The 21,472-nt window shown below is 43.9% G+C and overlaps 1 protein-coding gene across 4 annotated transcripts in view; it reads left to right on the top strand.

Moving 5' to 3' along the window:
- Positions 1-20,444, top strand: part of NALCN (sodium leak channel, non-selective) — a 334,788-nt gene extending 314,344 nt beyond the window's left edge. For 3 of the 4 annotated variants that reach the window (XM_053563365.1, XM_053563366.1, XM_053563367.1), the window contains 10 exons: positions 2,175-2,243; positions 3,726-3,874; positions 4,728-4,821; positions 7,493-7,625; positions 8,236-8,351; positions 9,679-9,836; positions 13,355-13,505; positions 14,718-14,867; positions 16,810-16,927; positions 19,251-20,444. In XM_053563365.1, the coding sequence (XP_053419340.1) occupies positions 2,175-2,243; positions 3,726-3,874; positions 4,728-4,821; positions 7,493-7,625; positions 8,236-8,351; positions 9,679-9,836; positions 13,355-13,505; positions 14,718-14,867; positions 16,810-16,927; positions 19,251-19,444 (1,332 nt within the window). In that variant the 3' untranslated portion in view covers positions 19,445-20,444. Of the gene's footprint in view, positions 1-2,174; positions 2,244-3,725; positions 3,875-4,727; positions 4,822-7,492; positions 7,626-8,235; positions 8,352-9,678; positions 9,837-13,354; positions 13,506-14,717; positions 14,868-16,809; positions 16,928-19,250 lie in introns of those variants that run through there. The other variant, XR_008374579.1, reaches the window with a different exon arrangement.
- The last annotated feature ends 1,028 nt before the right edge of the window (positions 20,445-21,472 follow it).

The raw sequence follows: 21,472 nt of genomic DNA on the forward strand, positions 1-21,472 counted from the left end.
CCTCCATTCAGTCTGGAGTCTGGCTCAAAATCTATAGCTGTGGGTATATTTGGCTATATTCTAGAACCATGGTGTCCCATGGAAATAACACATAGCCACAGATGGTGTTTAAAATTTTCTAGGAGCCACATTTAAAAAAAAAAAAAAACAGGTAATAATGTTTTAATAACATATTTTCTAACTTTCCACATTCAAAATATTATCATTTCAATGTATAGACAATGTGAAAAATACTGAGATAAGTTACATTTGTGTGAAGCCTTTACGTGTGTGTTTTGCCAGCACAGCCTATCTTCATTCACACTGGCCACACTTCAAGTCCTTGGTAACCACCTGTGGCTCGTAGGTTTCATACTGGGCACCTCAGGTCTGGAGGGTCTGGGCCTTCCTCTAGGCTCTGCCATTGTCCATTTTTGGCCAAGTGACTCATCTTCAGTGAGCCTTTGTTCCCCACTCTGAACTGGGGGGTATAACTTCATAACCCACTTGTTCCATATGGCATTACCAAGATCAAGTGAGATCATGTATTTGATGTTTTCTTCAGACTGTCAGGATTACACGACACAAGCCCATAGGCATTATGTAATCACCTTCTTTTTTGTTTGTCTTCCTTGTTCTCAGCCCAAAGTGATATTATCCATTTTTCCCTGTTCCCTTCCATTCATTCTCCCATCCCTTAACGTTAGAAGTATTCCAGGAAAGACGCATAACCCTCAGGCATTTTCTAAGCAATGAATGGTTTTGAGCACTAAATATGTATACTGGGCTGGGAACTGAGAAGAATGTAATGAGCAGAACAAAGACAGTCACTGCTCTTGTGAACCCCATAGCCTGGAAATCTAGGTAGATATTCATCAGATGCTCACAGATCCATAAGAATCATTGCCATGGTGAAGGTGGTGAAGGTGAGCCCTCACTCCTGTGATGACAGGTGAGTCGTAGTGGACATGGCTGGAGAGGTCGTAGAAGGTGTCCTTGAGGGAGCCATCGTTGGGTTCCACCTGTGGGATGAAGGCAGCTTTCCCTGTGATGGATCCCCATTAGATGGACTAGGAGGTGTGAGGGTAGCATAGCACAAGATTTGGAAAGGTAAAGGTGTCAGACCTCCCAGGTCATCATCCTAGAAGCTGTAGGTTGTCATTTCTTCGAGAACATAAGGAGAAAAGGCATCTATGATAGATTTTTAGCTAACTTGGGGAAAAGAGGCAGAAGACCCATGATTTGTTTTTTCTCCAGATAAATTGCAACCAAAGAGACTCAGTCCAAGCCAAAAAGTCAAGGCTTTCTAATCCCAGAGAGGAAATCTTAACCAACTTGCCTAGTCTGCCTAGCTGCTTTTGTGCTTCTTTGAGTACCTCTGTGGTCTTGGAAGGAGGTTCATTCTCCACCATATTTTGCAGTGGGTTACTGGGAAGGAAGGTGCACTTCTCTCCCCCCATCCAAACATGCTGTGTGTGTATATTCATTTACTAGGACCAAGCATCTCACTGGATTCCCTTCCTGTGGCCCATCTGTGACTGCTGTCATTTGGCCAGGCAGACCTCCTCAGGAATAATCATGCTTTGGCATCAGCTAAATGTCAAGGTTGTCACTGCGGTTAGAGCTGGTGGGGTCTTTGTTTCTCAATTGATGCTTTCTTATAGGAAAAGTGCAGTCACCACTTGAAGAAAGAGTTGGATATGTTCCTGAGCAGAAAGGACTCCTCTGAAGTCAGCTTAAACTAGGGAACATGTGGTCTGTCTACAGACCTTCAGAGAGAAGGAATCTGACTTGCACAATCTCTTCCAGCGTCGGCCCTTCCTCCTTGCCAGGATTCCTCTGCCCCATCTCACTTGGCACCCTAACGTTGCCTCGTTGTCGGGTATTTCTCACACCCTGTCCTTACAGAAGCTGCTCAGTATTTTATGTCAAATAATTTCAAAGTACAGAAGCTGCCTGAGCAAAACAGAGCCCAAAGTTTCATTTGCAATTAAATTTTATATCTAATATTTATTCATGAGTTTTTGCAGTGACCTTTTCAGCACCTCTTTTTTAGATAAATTCCTTATAGGAATTTTCACATTTTATTAAACTAATTATTCAGTAGATTTCACGGAAGGCTTAAAATGAAAAATAGAACTGTAATAAAATCTTTTGTGCAAATTATGAGAGGCTTTCTTCTTTTTAAATTTCAGAACGCGTATACCTACATGATGGGAGCCTGTGTGATTGTGTTCAGGTTTTTCTCTATTTGTGGAAAGCACGTGAGTACCTTGTGAAGAATCCTGTCCAAGGTTACAGGCATGAGAACAGTGACCAGCTGACTACAGTCTTACTTTTTGGTGTGCAGGGCTGTGGTCAACAAATTACTAGACATCGTAAGTCAAGGTTAACAAATAGCAAATATTAAAATGAATCAGTATTTATGAATCACATCTTTTGATATGTTTCCTGCTGTTTATGTTGTGTAATCTTTTCTTTAGCTTTATTTTTGTTTTTTTTTTTTGTAGAGACAGTCTCACTTTATGTGAGAGTACGGTAGAGTGCCATGGCATCACACAGCTCACAGCAACCTCCAACTCCTGGGCTTAAGCGATTCTCTTGCCTCAGCCTCCCGAGTAGCTGGGACTACAGGTGCCCACCACAACGCCCAGCTATTTTTTGGTTGCAGTTCAGCCAGGGCCGGGTTTGAACCCGCCACCCTCAGTATATGGGGCCGGCGTCTTACCAACTGAGCCACAGGCGCTGCCCCTCTTTAGCTTTATTTAATAAACTCAATTAAAAATTCTGTAGCCGTGAAAGCAAAAACCAATAGTCTTTCATAATTCATCTTTACTATTATTTTTAATAAAGTAAAGTAAGTTTACTACAAAGAAAAATAATCTTTAATGAACTTTCATGTTTTCATAATTCCAGATTTCTTCATATTCTTTATTAATGTTTGTGCATATATTTTTCATTTAAAAAATACTGTTTCTTTTCTTACTAATAACATCATTTTATGTATAATTACATATATCCACATAACCAATACATTTAATGTTTGATGGTTATTTAGTATTATACCATTGTCTAGCTTTGTTTTTGTAAAAGTCTGTTTGTGGAAGAAACCTGAATTTATTTGTCATAGGTCAAAAATGTATAACCCTTCCTCACGGAGCTTGGGGAAGCAAGAGAAGGAAAGAAATGGAGGCTAAAAAGCTCAGGGTGCCTTTTTTTTTTTTTTAAGAGACAGAGTCTTACTTTTTTTTTAAGAGACAGAGTCTTACTTTGTTGCCCTCGGTAGAGTGCCGTAGTGTCACAGCTCACAGCAACCTCTAGCTCTTGGATTTAAACAATTCTCTTGCCTCAACCTCCCAAGTAGCTGGGACTACAGGCACCCTCCACAATGCCCAACTATCTTTTTGTTGCAGTTTGGCCGGGGCTGGGGCTGGGTTCGAACCCACTACTCTCGTTATATGGGGCCGGCGCCCTACTCACTGAGCCATAGGCGCCGCCATAGGGTATCACTTTCATTGAAAGTTTAGCTGAAGAGACTGAACATTTTAAAATATGAATGCATGGTGGTTTTTGAATGACATTCAGGTTTAAAGTAATACCTAATAGAAAGCAACTTTCAAATAATATACTTGATTGCTCTTAGTAAGAGCCAATCTGCTTAAGTATTAGTTACTACCCAGGTCTTCATGAATTTTCTCTCCCTCTCTCTCCTTCTTGGCCATTTGCTGCCCCGCCCCCATCTCTAGGTAACACTAAAGATGCTTCTCTTGACAGTCGTGGTCAGCATGTACAAAAGCTTCTTCATCATCGTAGGAATGTTCCTCTTGCTGCTGTGTTACGCTTTTGCTGGAGTTGTTTTATTTGGTACTGTGAAATACGGGGAGAACATTAATAGGTTGGTGTATATTTATCTTCTATTCATTTATCAAGCAAAGGTTTTTAATAATAAAATCAAAAATTATCACTTAAATGTTTTTATCTATTAAAAACTGGGGGAAAGGGAGAGGGAAACAATTACTTGGAAAGAAAAATAAGATAAAATAGCCAAATTTTCAATGACTTCTTTTTCCACTTGAAAAAGGTATTCACTTTTACTTTAGAAACTCAAAACAGAATGAAGAATTTTTTTAAACATAAAAAGAAAAAGGAAATCTCAGAAAATTCAGAAATAACCAGAAAACCAAAAGAATCCATAATTCCACCAAGGTTCAGTCATAACCACTCCTAATTCCAGCACTTTTTTTACCCTAAAAATCACATATTATTTTCTAGATGAAACCATTTTGAGATGGCTCTGGGTTGTGGTTTTTTCCTAGCAAAATATGGGAAGTTAAAACCTCAAAAATGGTTGTATGAAATGAAAAGCATTTTTCAAAGGTTATCTTAAATTCTATGGAAGCATCTCATAATTTTTTTAAAAGTCCCAACAGGACAAAGTACATACAAATGTGTTTTGTTGTAGAAATTATTTATTTGTGAGAGAAAGAATCACTTAGTTGCCAAAGCTTATTGATATAGTCCTTCAAGATGAAAGGCAATAAATTGGTGACCATGCTAGCGCTGAGTTATTCAGACAGCTATACCTGGGACAAGTACAAATGACAAACAAATCAAAGGGTCTAACTTCTGGAAATGGTAACTTCACAACCAAATTTGCCTTAACATTCACCTGTTTGGGTGGTAACAAACCATACTATTTCTTTCCAACCATTCTATTCATAGTCTGCTATTTTTTTTCCTTAAATTAGGCATGCGAACTTTTCTTCAGCTGGCAAAGCTATTACCGTACTGTTCCGAATTGTCACAGGTGAAGACTGGAACAAGATCATGCATGACTGTATGGTAAATATCTCTCATCACAACCCGTGCCTAGACTTAGAATCTGCAGGAAGCTCTTTGGCAGTGCAATAGTGGTGGTATCATTCCTGTCAGCATCAAGACTTTGTATACAAAATATATATTCTGGCCTTTTAGTCTGTAAAATTGCATTCTTTTACATTCCAGTGTATGAATAATCAAGGAAAAATATTCAATTAACCCAACTTGAGCTATTGTAGTTCCATTCAACAGATAAACAGTTGGGAGCGCTGTTCTTTCCCTCCCACCTTTAACATTTTGATAGTCAAAGTTAAACTGGGGCCTTCTACTTCTTCATTTAATGTGTCTAAGAGAAAAATAACCACTGAGCCCCTGGTGTGTCCTGGGCCATGCACTGAATGCCAGGTCTTCCACAATTCCAAGGCATCTTCCCAGAGCTTATATCCTGGGCTCTAAGTGTTCACAAGAAAATAAGAGTCACACATCTCTCACTTTAAATCAAAGCTAGAGATGATTTAGTGAGGAAGGCTTGTCAAAAGCTAAGCTAGTCCAGAAGCCAAGTTACAAATGCAAAAAAAAAAAGAGTTTCTGAAGGAAATTTAAATGATAAGAAAGCAAAACAGCCATATTGCTGGTATGAAGATAGATTTCGTGGTCTGGATGGAAGATCAAGCCGACTGCAACATTCCCTCCAGCCAAAGCCTTATCCAGAGCAAGGCCTAACTACCTTCAGTCTTAACGAAGGCTAAGAGAAGTGATGAAGCTGCAGGAAAAAAATTTAAAGCCAGAAGAGGTCAGCTTATAAGGTTTAAAGAAAGCTGTCTCCACGACATTAAAGTGCAGGACTAAGCAGAAAGTGCTGATGGAGAAGCTGTGGCAAGTTCACATGCAGAGGATTCAGCTGAGGTCACAGATGTTCAGTGTAAACAAAAAGGTTTTTTATTGGAAGATGCCATCTGGGACTTCCATAGCTTGAGAGAAGAAGTCAATGCCTGGCATGGAAGCTTCTAAGGACAGGCTGACTCTCTTGCTAAGGACTAATGTAGCTAGTGACTCGAAGTTAAAATCAGTGGTCATTTACCATTCTGAAAATTCTTTCAGTCCTTAAGAATTATGCTAAATCTCTTCTGGCTATGACCTATAATGACAAAGCCTAGATAACAGCCCCACTGTTCACCTGTGGTTTACTGAATTTTAAGCCTACTGTTGAGACCTACTGCTTAGAAAAAGAGATTCCTTTCAAAAAACATTACTGCTCACCAATGAAGTGCTTCATCACTCCAGAGCTCTGATGGAGATGGACAAGGAGATTAATGCTATTGTCATGCCTGCTAGCACAGCCTCCATTCTGCAGCCCAGGGGTCAAAGAGTCATTTAAACTTTCAAGTCTTATTACTTAAAAGATACATTTCATAGGCAGTTGTTCCTCTGATGGATCTGGGTAAAGTAAATTGTAAAGCCTTTTGAAAAGGATTCACCCTTCTAGATGGTATTAAGAACATTAATGATTCATGAGAGGAGGTCAAAATATCAACACTAATAAGAAATTAGAAGTTGATTTCAGCCCTCCTGGATGACTTTAAGGGATTTAAGATTTCGGTGAAGGAAGTAACTACAGACGTAATGGAAACAGCAAGAGAACTAGAATTAGAAGTGGAACTTGAAGATGGGACTGAATTGCTGCAATCCCATGTTCAAATTCGAAGGGATGAGGATAAGCAAACAGATGGAATCTACTGATGAGGATCTGGGAATGTTGTTGTAATGACAGCAAAGGATTTAGAAAATTTACATAAACTTAGTTGATAAAGCAACAGCAGGGTTTGGGGAGGTTTACTTCAATCTTGAAAGAAATGCTACTGTAGGTAAAATGCTATGTCGAACACCATTGCATAGTTCAGAGAAATCTTTATGAAAGGAAGATGGTCAGTCCATGTGGCAAACTTAATTGTCCTGTTTTAGGAATTGCCACCTGACTCCAACCTTCAGCAAGCCCCACCCTGATCAGACGACAGCCATTAATGCAGAGACAACGCCCCACCACCAGCAAAAAGTTTACCACTCATAGAGGGCTCAGATGATTGTCACCATTTTTTAGCAATAATTTGTTTTAATTAAGGCCTGTATATTGGTATTTTAGACACAGTGCTATTGCACACTTAATAGACTACAATATAGTGTAAATAGACCTGGGAAACTGAAGAATTCATGTAACTCACTTTATCGAGATCGTCTCTCTATGGTGGTGGTCTTCAGCTAAACCCACAATATATCTGAAGTATATAGTTCACCTTCCTAAACCTTAACCCATTACTTAAATCAGAGAAAGAAAAATTGCAAAGCCTTTTTACTTGACGTTCTGTGGTGTGCATCACAGCGGCTACTTATCTCTTGGGGCTGGTGGAGGTGGTGAAAGAGTATCTGGTGGAGGAAAGCAGCTCATTTTCATTGCGCTTTTCAAAAGGGCAGTGAACTTGGGATTCTGTAAGACTAAAAGCATAGCACAAATGAAATATTCTTTTTTATTTTTGCTACAGATAATGTACCCCATGTATGTGGCTTTGGAAGGGTTACTTTGAAGTTAATTGTATTCCATATGGTTAGGAATATTTCACTAACGATAGTCAGTTAGCAGAAATCTGTATTCTTCTCTGCCCTCATCCTCTTCTCCCACTTCCGCCCCACTGCCCTAAAGGTCCAGCCTCCTTTTTGTACACCGGATGAATTTACATACTGGGCAACAGACTGTGGAAATTACGCTGGAGCACTTATGTATTTCTGTTCATTTTATGTCATCATTGCCTACATCATGCTAAATCTGCTTGTAGGTAAGTGATGTTTGTTGGGTAGTATTTAAACTCAGGTACTTAGATAATTATGTACAATTTTCAAGTAATTACCCTGGATTGCTTGGGGAGGGTATTTCATGGTATTAATTATAAATTGTTGCCTCTCCGTCCAGAAGCTGACAAGACCTTTGAAAGGCATGTAAATGTCAGTTGATTGCAATTTTAACAGTTGTACTATTTATTATTATCATTAATTTCAAAAGAGCTTGACCAAATATCAGAGAAGGCTACCTTTATAGCCTCAAAGTACTGTGTATTACGTTTATGTTTCTGTGTATTACACGTTATTCAGCCAGCTGCAGGGCTACACTCCATTTGACCTTTAAAAACTTCCCTGGAACTCTCAATGAAGAGTTAAAGCCAGCTGGATGTGTGTTTATGCCCATGACCCTCATGTTTTGGAAAGCCAGGAGCTGGATAAATAGCTTAGTCTAAACATAAGACATGCCAACTTGGAAACATTTTAAAAATTTGGCTCATGTGCTAAGTGATAAAATCCACTATTAATAATAAATGTTTTCCTTTTTTAAAAAAGGAAAGATTAGCAAAATTGCCTGATTAGAGAATTTTCCCTTTTTTTTTTTTAAAGCCATCATTGTGGAGAATTTCTCCTTATTTTATTCCACTGAGGAGGACCAGCTTTTAAGTTACAATGATCTGCGCCACTTTCAGATCATATGGAACATGGTGGATGATAAAAGAGAGGTAGGAGAGAGAGCTGCTTTTTCGTGCCCCACCCCAAAGAGACACACGGACAAGTCTCAGCCCTGGGGTGTTGAAGTTGGCTGTTGACATGGCCTGAATGCTGAATGGCCCACTGAGGAATCAGGGAAAGCTGTCATTGACAGTTTGGCTCAATATGGTGGGGGGTGGGCGTGGGGGGAAGATGGACAGTTCCTCCTCACGTCCCTTCCAGCTGGGAACATCCCTTTCTTCAAACTTCTAGAAGGTCAGCAAGGAAAAGAAGCCAAAGGGACTCTGAAGGAGTCCGCATTGGTCTCGGGGCAGGGGCAATCTATTATGAACTCAAGCGGCCATCCTCACGCAGAGTGCAGAGGGGTTATTTAAGTGGTATCTGAGAGTGGTTGTTTTCACTTATTTCTGGGTTATTATTTAAATGTTTTAACTGTAACACTTGCCCAAGATTTCTTAGAATTAGCCAAAGTAGCAGCAGCTGCCTCTTCCCCCTTCCTCCTCCTCCTTTTCCTTTCCCTCTCCCCTCTCCCTGAGCCTGGGATACACTCAGTCCCAGGCACTCAGGCTCCAGCAAGGAACAATGCCAGCCCTGCACTCACAGGGCTGGCATTCTAGTAAGTGAGGACAAACAGTAAGAAGGGAAATACTATTATTAGTAGCAGTATTTCAAGAAGCTATAAACGCTTAGTTATAACATGTGAAACTTTAGAAAGCAGTTGGGGTCGGGGCAGACTGCTATATAAAAGGAGGGGCACAAAGGCCTCCCTGGGGGGTGGCGTCTGGGAAACAAGGCAAGTTCAGCCACAGGCAGACCTGGGGGAAGACCTGAGAATGGTTTCAGGAAGAGCTGAAGAAGGTCACAAAGACCAGTGAACTGGCCCAGACACCATGAATGAGGGGTACTGGGGACAAGTCCTGCCCTGGCAGCACATGGCTGTCACCTGCTCTGCGCTCCCTCTCTCTGGCGCCCCCACTCCACCCCAGCTCCAGGCTCTCGGGGTTTCTGCTGAGGTAGTGCCCTCGTGCAGAGCATCTAGCCTGACCCCTTCACCTAATCTGGATCCGCTTGTATCTCCACGACTGTTCCCTACAGAATACTGCTTTCATCTAGCACAAGTGTGGAAGACCACACCACCAGTCCCAGTCCCCAACACCTGGCGAGAAGTAACACACACAACCCGGCCAGCCTCCTTGGAGGCTGGCAGCTTTCTTCACCGTGTGACTATGCTGCGCTTGGAGAAACGGCTCCCCCAGTGTGTCTGTCTGTTTGTCGTCCCCCTGAGAAACCTGGGGAATCCAGGGCCTGGTGGTGAAGGTCGCTGTGCTCTGCCTGCAGGGCGTGATCCCCACCTTCAGAGTCAAGTTCCTGCTCAGGCTGCTGCGTGGCAGGCTGGAGGTGGACCTGGACAAGGACAAGCTTCTGTTCAAGCACATGTGCTACGAGATGGAGAGGCTGCACAACGGCGGGGATGTCACCTTCCACGATGTCCTGAGGTGTGTGTGCGCGGGGGTGGGAGGGACTGTTCTCAGCTGGGCCGCACGGCTTGGCACTTCAAACTGAGCCCAGAAGCGAAAATTCTGATTGCTACAGACCTCGGGAGCAAACAAACAAGTATGTTCATAACCTAAAATGTCACCCTGCTGTGCCCATGAAGTGGGGTCACACTTGCCCGGCACAGAGTGCACTTTCTTACCACCCCAGGATGACCATTTCCAGGTTGGTGCCCCACACAGGAGTGACACCTTGTGGGGAGGGCCCCTTCTCAACTGGGGAGCTCTCCAAGGGCCGAGGCAGCAGGGATCTCGGGGGGCACAGTCCTGTCCCTCCTTCTGTGATAGGGACCTGCCACGGAATAGTCAGAAGACTGGGGTCTCCCTGGGCAAGGCCGGCAAGAATTTGCACAGCCCCCTCTGTGATGGTTGCCAGCACCATGTTTTCCAGACATGTAATGAGCACCCAGACAGGACGAAGGCAGACAGAGCCTCTGCCTTCCCTCTCCCGGAGAGGCTTCTGTGTAGTGTCCTGCTCCCACTACTGTGTGGCTCCGCCGGGCTGCAATTTGCCCAGCGCCCTCTGTGGTGGTCGCCAGCACCACATTTTCCAGACATGTGGTGAGCACATCAGCACAGAGGCTCTGCCTTCCTTCTCCCAGAGAGGCTTTTGTATACTGTCCCGCTCCCACAAACTGAGCGGCTCCACTGCAGAAATGTGCTGTCTCACGGCTCTGGAGGCAGGAGCTCAGAGCCAGATGCAGGCGGTGGTTCCTTTTAGAGGCACGGGGGAGAATCTGCTCCACTCTCCCTGGCTTCTGGGGTTTGCTGCCCTGATGGGAGTCCCCTGGCTTACAGAATTATCAACCCCATCTCTGCCACTGTGTGTGTGTGTGTCTGTGTATGTCTGTGGGTCTGCGTGTGTCTGTGTCTGTCTGTGCCTGTATGTCTGTCTGTGTCTGTGTGTCTGTGTGTGTGTGTGTCTGTGTCCAAATTCCTCCTTTCTAAGGAATCCAGTCATCCTGTATCAGAGCCCTCCCTATTCCGGTGTGATCTTGTCTTAATTCATTGTATCTGCAATGACTGATTTGCAAATAAGGTCACACTCCCAGGTATCAGGGGTTAAGCTCCAACATATGTCTTTTGAGGGGGACATTCAACTCATAGCAGCCTCTTAAACAGGGGTCCATGGATAAAATTCAGAGGTCCATAGATTTGCAAGGGAAAATGATTACGTCTTTATTGTCACTAATCATTCCTGAAATGCAGGATTTTCTTCAATGATGAATGTAGGCATCAAACCACCATAGCATTAACAATATCCGCGTCTTGGCTCAGCGTTGTAGCACCAGGCCAGGTAAACAACAATGACAACTGCAACAAGAAAATAGCTGGGCATTGTGGCAGGCACCTGTAGTCCCAGCTTCTTGGAAGCTGAGGCAAGAGAATCACTTGAGCCCAAGAGTTGGAGGTTACTGTGAGCTGTGATGCCACAGCACTCTACTGAGGGTGACAAAGTGAGACTCTGTCTCAAAAAAAAAAAAAAAATCTGTGTCTCTGTCACCAGTAGAAATCAGAGACATTTTCAGATCGAATTACTGACTGCCTTGGCTGATAGCTGAAAATACCCTTTATGCTCACCAGTTCTTCTAACTTATAATAGTCATTTGACCTCAGCCAGATATTATTATTTAATGGGATAATAAAGCATTTCTGTTACTGTGTCACTTTAAAAAAAAATAATTTGAGAACTGTATTTTAATAGTATTGGTTTTCTTTGTGATAATGCATATTTCATTTTATGCACTAAAGGATACTCTAGGCAATGCCCCATAGGCTCCACTGCCAAAGGCATCCATGTCACAAAAATGAGTTAAGAACAGTGGGATAGCAGAACCTGTTTCAATCACATCCCAAGTATCTGACAAGTAAAGTATTGGGTATTGTGTCATGTATTTCAGGAGCACAGAAATATGCTTGTGCCTAGAAGTTGAAAAAAACATCAAATCAGAACACAGAGATTTGGGGGAAGTCCACTCAGGTTATCCGTGTTAGCTCCCACTTACTCACCAATAAGCTACAAAGCAGAAATAGAACAGAAAACACAAGTAAATAACAAATGAAGCCCTCCCTCTGTCACTCAGGAGTGTCCTTTCCTCCTCATGACAGATATTTTTTAAACTGGACAGTTTAAATATTTCTGTGCTCCTGAAATACATGACACAATACCCAATACTTTACTTGTCAGATACTTGGGATGTGATTGAAACAGGTTCTGCTATCCCACTGTTCTTAACTCATTTTTGTGACATGGATGCCTTTGGCAGTGGAGCCTATGGGGCATTGCCTAGAGTATCCTTTAGTGCATAAAATGAAATATGCATTATCACAAAGAAAACCAATACTATTAAAATACACTGAGATAACGCCGGAAAGGCTATGTTAACCACTGTGATAAAAATGTGTCAAATGGTTTATGAAGTGAGTGTATGATGCCCCATAATCATATCATTGTATACAGTTATGATTTAATAAAAAAATTAAAAAAAAAAAAAACTGAACGTGAGGCGCACAGACATGGTGTTGTCACTGATAATTAACATCCAACCTCTCTGGAACACATTGGTGCAGGTAATAAAAATAAACCCAGGCAAGGTCAAGGTGGTGGTGTTTCTCTCCTTCCTCTGCCTCTAGCCCTATACGTGGTAAGAACAGTGAGTCACTGATCAGAGGGGAGGAGAGGAAGAGCAAATGCGTTTTTGTCCTCCACGGGGGATGGGGGAGAGGGGAGACTTAGCAAAGAAGAGAGGACCCATGTGCCAGCGCACTCGGAAGCCTCGGGGCCTGGGACTGAACTCACAGCAGGGAGTAGGCGGGGGCTGAGCAATGAGCCGAGAGCCGGTGGCACCTCCGCTGCCAGGAGGGGCTGTATTCTGTTTTGGCAGTGGACCCCTGGACCCTGACATACATCGAGGTGTCGCAGTGCTCCCGGGCCCAGGGCAGCACCTGTGTGTTTGTGTCCCGTACCTCTGCTCGGGCCTCTTGTGCCAAGTGCTACATGGCAGTAAATGTTTGACCCTGAGGCTTTTCTGGCTCTAAAATGAATAAGGAAGATCCCAGGGGACAAACAAGATAAATGGAGAGGGAAACCGGGCGGGGTCCACGTGTGACGCACAGCCAAGCATATTAACCGTCACCCACCAGAGCTAAGTGTGGGAAAGGGTGGAGGGAGCCACCTCGCTCCTTCAGGGAGAGTCCAGAGTCTGTCCTTACAGAACCAACCCCGGAGATGATGGCGTAGCCTGGACCTTCGCCTCACGGGTATTCCCTCACTTGGTCCTTGAATAAGGGAGGTACCTGAGTGTCCTCCTTTACAGACAAGGGAGGTGGGGCACAGAGAGATGACAGGGCCAGCCGACTCACTCAGGTCTTCAAAACCCTGCACTCAGTAGACTGAGTGATGTCCTTCCCGGATTTTGAAATGTCTAAAGGTCTAACTCGTGCCTCCCTCCTCCCCCCAGCATGCTTTCATACCGGTCCGTTGACATCCGGAAAAGCTTGCAGCTGGAGGAGCTTCTGGCCAGGGAGCAGCTGGAGTACACCATCGAGGAGGAGGTGGCCAAGCAGACCATCCGCATGTGGCTGAAAAAGTGCCTGAAGCGCATCCGAGCCGTGAGTGGCCTGCAGCTCGCGGGGTGTTCGGGTGCCCCCACCTGAGCCTTAACCCTACTCCACACGGGCCTTTACCCCGTTAGCACAATCTGTGAGACGTTTCAATTGAATCACATTTTCATAATAAAACATGAAGGCTTAAAAAGCCCTTTATTGGTATTAAAGTATTCACGATGTCCATTTCTAAAACTCAAACTGTGCAACGTTCCAAAATTCTCTGTATGTTGACTGGTGACTGAATTGACCAAAGCACTTTTAAATTGCTGCTTAAAATCCCAACATATTGTTGATAATGTTCTTTGGTCTTTAAAGACCTCCTTTCCTGGGAATTTAATGATCTGTTTTCTGCTCCCTGAATTGTAGGCTTGTAATATTCTCAACCTCATTCATAAGTTAATGAACATATTCTGTGTTGGTATATACGCTGTGCATACAGTAAATGTCTCTATTAGGTAAATTCTTCTACGAATGCTTTTGACTTGCACTTCATATACAAGGGAAAATTTATTTCCAAATATTTATATATAACTGAGGTATTTTAATTCTGTTCCTCAGAATAACGGTATCACCTGCAGAAACACATATTTCTGTCCGAGAAAAAAGGGTTGCTAAAGAAAAGAAACAGGCCATCCTCCTGTCGCAAGGCTGACTGCCCACTGAGGCCCCATTACAGCTGCCCCATAGCTCTGCTAGCGGCAGGGATCAAATGTGGCCCTGAGTGGGCACAAACCATCCTGGCTTCAGTACATGCCAAGACAGGTTAGCCTGCTGGTGTGGCCTCCTGGGTTGGCCTGCAAAGGTTTTCTCACCTGCCCAAAGCTCTCTGCCTCTTACAATTTGCAGGAAGTAGGAGGTATGGTGGAATCTGCATTGGTTTAGTAACCACAGGATAAAATGAAGAGACAAAAAAATAGAACAGCCATGTCATGGATTTTAAAAGCTAGCATCAATGGCCATAACTACTCCAGTTGTACATGAATGGAAGTGGAAGGGAAGAGCAATTTCCAGGTCTCTAAGCCCTCCTCTCTCAGTCTAACTTACAATACTTGAACATGGAATCGAGCTGAGGGCGCCTGCTCAGAAATTCCTGAGAGGTCACAATCATGCAGGTCTTTGGAGAGGCTAGAAGAAAACAGGGTCTGAGTGGGGGAGTGGGCAGGAGATATTGGGCTTATTTTCCTGGTACTTGAGGGAGGAATCATATTTCCGCAGAAACAGCAACAGTCATGCAGCATCATCCACAGCCTGCGGGAAAGCCAGCAGCAGGAGCTGAGCCGCTTCCTGAGCCCACCCAGCATCGAGACCACGCAGCCCAGTGAGGACACCAAGGCCGGCAGTCAGGACAGCAGCGCGCAACCCGAGGTGCGGCAGCCCGCTCACCCCCGCACACCGCCCCCCACCGCCTGGGCTCAGCTCATCCCTGCATACCCCGGGGCTCCTCTATATTTATGTATTTTATTTTACTTTATCATATTTTATTTTGTTTTGTTTTGTTTATTTTGTCTTATTTATTTTGAGACAGAGTCTCACTCTCTATCCTGGGTTGAGTGCTGTGGCCTCATAGCTCACAGCAACTTCAAACTCTTAGGCTCAAGAGATCCTCTTTCCTCAGCCTCCTGAGTAGCTGGAACTAAAGGCATCTGCCACAACACCTGGCTCGTTTTTTTTTTTTTTTTTTTTTTTATCTATTTTTAGTAGAAACGGGGTCTTGCTCTTGCTCAGGCTGGCCTCAAACTCCTGAGCCCAAAGAATCCTCCCACCTCAACCTTCCAGAGAGCTAGGATTACAAGCATGAGAGGAATAATAAATAATTCAGTGCTGGTCACCAATAGATATAGACTTTTCACAGGTGCCAATATTCCTGATAGGAATGTTTCTACTGAAAAAAAAAAAAAAAAACACCAAACAATGGAAACATGTTGAGCCAGATTATATTTTTTCCATTTAGGTTTCAGTTGGGGTTATTTCAAAAGATTCTCTTTTATATAAATACTAAAAAGAAGGCTAGTGCCTCAAATGTTATAAGACTGGGTGGTTTTTTTGTGTTTGTTTGTTTGTTTGGGGTGTTTTGTTTTGTCTAGAGAGTGAACACCACATCTAAGGGCTGAATTTGAGTCTAGAAATATCTGTGACCTAGGAGAACATAGTTGCATGAGGCTCTGCCCTAAGTGTTTTCTTTCCTTCACCAAGCCACAGGAATTTGCAGTAAAATTGGTAAAAATGTTTGTAATTGGCTTTCAGCCTCCTCAGATAATAAGAGCTCGTTGAGGATTTATCCTTCCATGGTTGGGCATCAGCAGAGCATGTAGGGTTCAGGAGGATTGGCTTGGGGACATTCTGTTTGCTGGGCCACAGCGCCCTGTGCATAGCCCACCGGCAGCACCAAGCAAGCTCCGAGGTGTGCAGTGAAGTCGGGGCCTGAGATAGATCTTGAAGCCTAAGGCTCCAGGACCCAACAGGATGTGCCAGGAGACCCCCCTGTTCCATAGCCCAGCTTTGGGGTGGATTCTACCTTGTTGGTGTCTCAGCCTGCAGGATCCACCTCCCACCAACCTCAGGGACTAGTGCAGAGACCATGAGCAGAGGGAGGAAGGGGAGGCATCTAGAGGGCCCTGCCCAAGGGTGACTGACAGGGGTCCCAGGTGTGAGACGGGGCTGATGAGGCAGGGAAAGTGACGATCGCAGAGCTCTCCATTTTTAGATTAAAAAGCCAAGAGGTGACCAAAGCCATAAGGGGAATTGTAAGGGGATGGAAGACCAAGGTACTGGCTGAGGAAGGGAAAGATGCCGTGTGTAAAATGGGTAGGAGGTCTGGTATCTATCTCTCCTTGACTTTGGTCTTAGACTGTTATCAGCTGTGTCCTCCCTGGGGTCTATTCTAGCACTCTGCCTGCTGAGAGCTCGTTCCTTGAAGCTCTAGGTACTAATCTCCAGGTCAGCAGTATTCTGCCCCTACCAGCCAGTCCCCACTGCCCACCCCCGTTCCTGCAGTGCCACCACCCTGCCCTGGTTTGCCTGCCGAGGTGTGAAAGGCAAACCCATCCCGGCCTCAGGTGCCGAGGGGGTGAGGCGGTGGGGGTTGTCAGACAGGCCCGAGCAGAGGTGCTCCCAGGAGAGCTGGGTCTCTTTTTGACTTTTTAACCTAGTTTCACTTTTCCATTCCCAACCGTGGAGGCCAGGACGCCAGCTGTTCTTCCCACTGCGCTCCAGCCGCGTTTCTTCCTTCCTTATGATCAAAGGAGCACAGAGAAAAGGAGCTGGGCAGAGATAAGGGCCACAACTGCTTCTTTCTCGTCCCCTGCAGACTGGCAGCCAGCAGCAGCTTCTGAGCCCCACTCTGTCCGACAGAGGAGGAAGCCGGCAAGACGCCAGTGATGTGGGGAAGCCCCAGCGGAAGTTTGGGCAGTGGCGCATGCCCTCGGGTAGGTACATGCAGCCATTTCTCCCCGGACTGAGGCGTCTTAAAGGGAGGTACGCCCTGTGCGTTTTCAGAATGAAAGTCTGCATCTGTAGTTACGTTCACAGAACAAAGAAAAGTGTCCCCTTGTGATACTTTACTAAGACAAATGTGTTTCAACTCCATCCAGGTTAATACAAAAGATGTAAAGCATGCCCACATCAGAGAAAATTCGATTCAAGATGGGGGAGGGAAGGAGAGAGGGGACTTGGAGTGCTCCCACTTCATGGGCACAGTGTGAGGGTTTACGGCAACCCTCCTGGACGCAGGACCCAACTACAACAGGACTCTTCCCGACAAAGCCAACATTGCAACCTCATTGTCCCCTCACGTTAATCTGAAATGTTTTAAATGTGCCCTTATGAAAACATTCCCCCAAATGATAATTTCACTAACTATGATTAGGTTCGCCCCTGTTTTCAGGAACTAGACTTATGACGTGAGAAACGGTAGCCAAGATCCAAAAAGAGAAGAGGGAGAGATTTCCAAGGGCTTCCCGGGTGTGCACAGCAACTCAAACACAGGCAAAATTTATTTCAGAGGGAGTAGGCAGATACGATCACTCAGAAAATGCCGCAAAATTCACAAAGAAGGCACAATCCCCTGCTTTATCTCACCACACACTTGCTGCTAAGCTGGCGGCCACCTTTACACGGGTCACTGTACCTCAGTAATAACAGACACTTACCTAATATTCACCATGTGCCAGTTGCAATTGTAAGTGCATTAATGTGTTTCCTCACTTAATCCTCACAGTCCTATTAGTTTCCACATTTTACTGATTAGTAACCGAATTTTCTTCTAGAGGAATATGGGGTTGTGAAAAACCGGGATAATCTTACTAGGGGACCTGGGCATGGATGAAGCAGTGCTCTGCCCAGCCCAGTGTCCTCGGTGCATGGTTTCTCTGCAGACAACTGAACCCGTGCTGAAGTGGGGGCTCGACAGTGCTCTAACTCTGCCCTGACTTCAGCCCACTTTAAGTCAGAAGACGGGGATGTTGCAGATTCTTCTGTAGAACATCCATTCCACAAAGTGGGCAACAGTGCAACTTTCATTTTTGAGGTTAAAGGTGTTCGTGAATTCTCATTAATACCACCACCAAGGAAAATAGCCTTCTTCATATCTAGGAGTTTATTGTTCAGGGATCAAAGAAGACCAAGCTTCTGCCTGATTCAAACAAAGCCAAGAAGGATGAGAACTAAGACTCAGTAGGTGATGGGGCCAAATCAGAGCCTTAACTTACAGGCTGGGAAGGTTCAATGTAGGCAATTGGGAGTCAGATTTCTGAGCAATAAGTGACATTTGGAGTCCATGTTCAGGGAGACTGACTTGGCAGCAGCAGAGAGTGAATCGTCTCTGGCAGAGGCTGGAGGCAGGTTGCAAGCTGGAGGATGTTAGAGTAATCTGGGTGTGAGGCCGTGTGCGCCTGGACAGAGCTGCTGGTCCAGACCCTGCAGGACAGATAGAAGGGACAGTCTGGGGAGAACACAGTCATTGGTATTCATGTCAATGGATAAAGAAAAGATGGTATCAAAAGTGCTTCCAGTCATCCATGTCTGGGTGGCCCCCGTGCTGAAAATGGTAATTCTCAAAGGGACATGGTTTTGGGTCATGCTGAATTTGAAGGGGGGAAAGGGCATTATCAGTGGCACCAGCAGTGTCCCGGGTGTTCTGCTATGCACTGTCTTAAGTCATCTCATTTAATTTACTTTAATCCTCATGATAGTCAAAGGAGGAAATTTTCATTCTCTTCATTTTACAGTGGAGGAAACGTGGGTTCAGAGAACCTGGACTTGCCCATGTCTCCATACATAGCTACTGGTTAGAGATGGGGGACCCAAGCCCATGACTGTGGGACCCAAAGCCGCATCTTCTTTCTGTCACTATATCCCCTCTGTCACCTTGCTGTGAATTACACTCTTCCTCTTTTTTCTTTGTTTTTTATGTGTTTATGCTGATGAGCACAGATGCACACATATTGCCTGTGACACTTATATTTCCCCAAATTGGAAGTTTTTGTGATTTTCTAGTTTTTGTGACTATTTTGAAACAAAAGGGGTAAGCTTTTTGTGGTCAAATGGGCCAAAAAGTTGTCCATAATCATAATTTTAAAATTTATTGTGAACACAAAGAATCAAGTGCTGAAAAGGTGTCTCCCTTTAGCATCTGCAGAGAGGACTCGTTAACCGACAATTTTACGGATGGGACTATCATGGTTTTCAGGAATGAGGGCAACAGGGAAAAACAACACCAAGTTGCTCATGGGACTCTTGTTCCTTCCACAGCACCAAAACCAATAAGCCATTCAATGCCTTCGGTCAACTTACCGTTTGGAGGGAGGACAACGATGAAATCTGTAGTGTGCAAAATGAACCCCATGACTGACGCGGCTTCCTGTGGTTCTGAGGTTAAGAAGTGGTGGACCAGGCAGCTGACCGTGGAGAGTGATGAAAGTGGGGACGACCTTCTGGATATTTAGATGTAAATCAATGTCGATGGAAATCTCATGGTGAAAACCGCTTTCTGGTGTTTTCCTTGATCGTCCAGTGAGAAATCAGTGCTTGATATATAACTTACTTCCAACTTGTCTCAAGGATTTTTTAGTTTTTGTCCTGCCACAGGAAGGCATAAACTGTGTGTATGATGGGTAGTATCATTGCTCATGAAAATCTGCGTAATGACAGTATTGATAGTATTAGAAACTATACTGATAGATGTAGATCATTCGATGTTTCATCTACGCTGCGTAAACTAAGCTGTATATTCATATGTGCCCTTAGGCATTATGACCACCCCCCAAAAAGAGTGCTAAGCCCAAAGTGGCTGATATTTATGGTACAGGGGTCATAGCTTTAGTTTCCATTTTCCCCATTTCCACTAGAAATACTTCTCTTGGGAGAATTTATTATTCAGATTGATCTGAAAAGGTCGGCACTGAGCTTATGCTAAAAGGATAGTGGTTTTACAAACTACAGATTCTGAATTTTAAAAAGCATATTCCTGGTCTCATCTAATTTTTTTTTAATGTACGCAAGATATTTGGAGATCAGAACAAGTTGATTCCTGTCCTCAGTTACCCTAATGAAACTGTCGCCAGCCTCCAAGAAAAGTATGTGTGCAGGTATGCCTAAAGAAATAGGCCTAGGATATTTACTGGTTTAAAAATAACCCTATAGATTAATTGAGCGACACGTCTGTACAAAGACATCAAGTTTCTTTAAAAGCCTTTTAATAATTGGGTTAGGCAAAAACAGTAAAACTACATAACTCAACTTACTAAAAAAAAAAAAAAAAAAAAAAACCCTTTGCCGGTGTGATGTTATCACTGACTTCATGTCTCCCCCCAGGTGTGTCCTTTTTGCTGTAAATTAGCAGAGACATCATGAATTGATCCCAACAATCTGTTGCTATGTTACTCTTTTGTTACCAGAATCTTCTATGGAAATAATGGTGCCCTATAAAATCTTGCTCTGAACTCAGTTTCCTACATCTTAATTGTATTTTTTCATGCATCAGTGGTCCGTTCATGTCCTCTGGGGAAATTACAAATGTAAAATGATTACGAGGTACTACTGGACCACCTGTGCTGGGCCAGCCAGGCAGAAATGGATTTGGGCTTTTATATTATAGTTTGGCAATTGCTGTTTAGATTTTTCTTTAATGGACTATTATTTCAGAATCTTTTGACACACCATGCCCCTCCCTCCTGGTTGCTTTATGATCGCGTCTTCTCTATTTAACACTCTTCAAATAGCCAAATATCACATTCCTTCTGTCTCACAAATGTGTCATTGCGGTGAGAGTCTGTAGTTTTTAAGATTCATTGTAACTGTGGAGATACTGGGCAGCAAGACTCAGAGCGGCTGAAAGGATTTGATTTGATTTGATTTGATGTTCTTTTGGAGTTTATTTTTTGTACATAAAAATAAGTATTGGATTTGTAAAAGAATTTACACTGAACTGATGATCACTCTTAAACTCTTTCCTTATGTGTGTCAGGAGTGGAGAAAGGACACAGTGGCTGGCACTTTGCAAACCCTGTATTGAATATTCAGTCCATAATAATTTGGCAAAAAGCTCCATCCCTGATACTCATGTCAGCTCAATACCCTGAGCCAGAATGTTCCTTTTTCCTTTGTGCTGATAAGGTGGAGTGAATACCCTGTGCCTCCTGCACCTAAGGAGTACTACTTCCTAACACTAAGGAAGCCGGGCCATGGGTCTGTACTAGTGCTGCATAGAAACAAGAGTTGGGGTTTTTTATTTTTTGGCTCATTACACTTGAGTAATACAGCTTCATTCTCACAAAACTGCTGAGCCCTTCCTAAAACGTCGTAATTGATGTTCAGCAGAACATCATTGTTCATTCTGCAGTGAGGCGAGAGGCAGAATGCCAATGTGCTTAAAACCGCAGCACCCTGCATGTCAATTAAGTGAAGCAGTTGAGCACCGCTGGCGGGAATCATCGCTAGGATTTTCCTGAAGCAGGTAGAGCAGACAGCAAGCC

The sequence above is a fragment of the Nycticebus coucang genome, chromosome 15 (genome assembly GCF_027406575.1).
Source record: "Nycticebus coucang isolate mNycCou1 chromosome 15, mNycCou1.pri, whole genome shotgun sequence".
Taxonomy (NCBI): domain Eukaryota; kingdom Metazoa; phylum Chordata; class Mammalia; order Primates; family Lorisidae; genus Nycticebus; species Nycticebus coucang.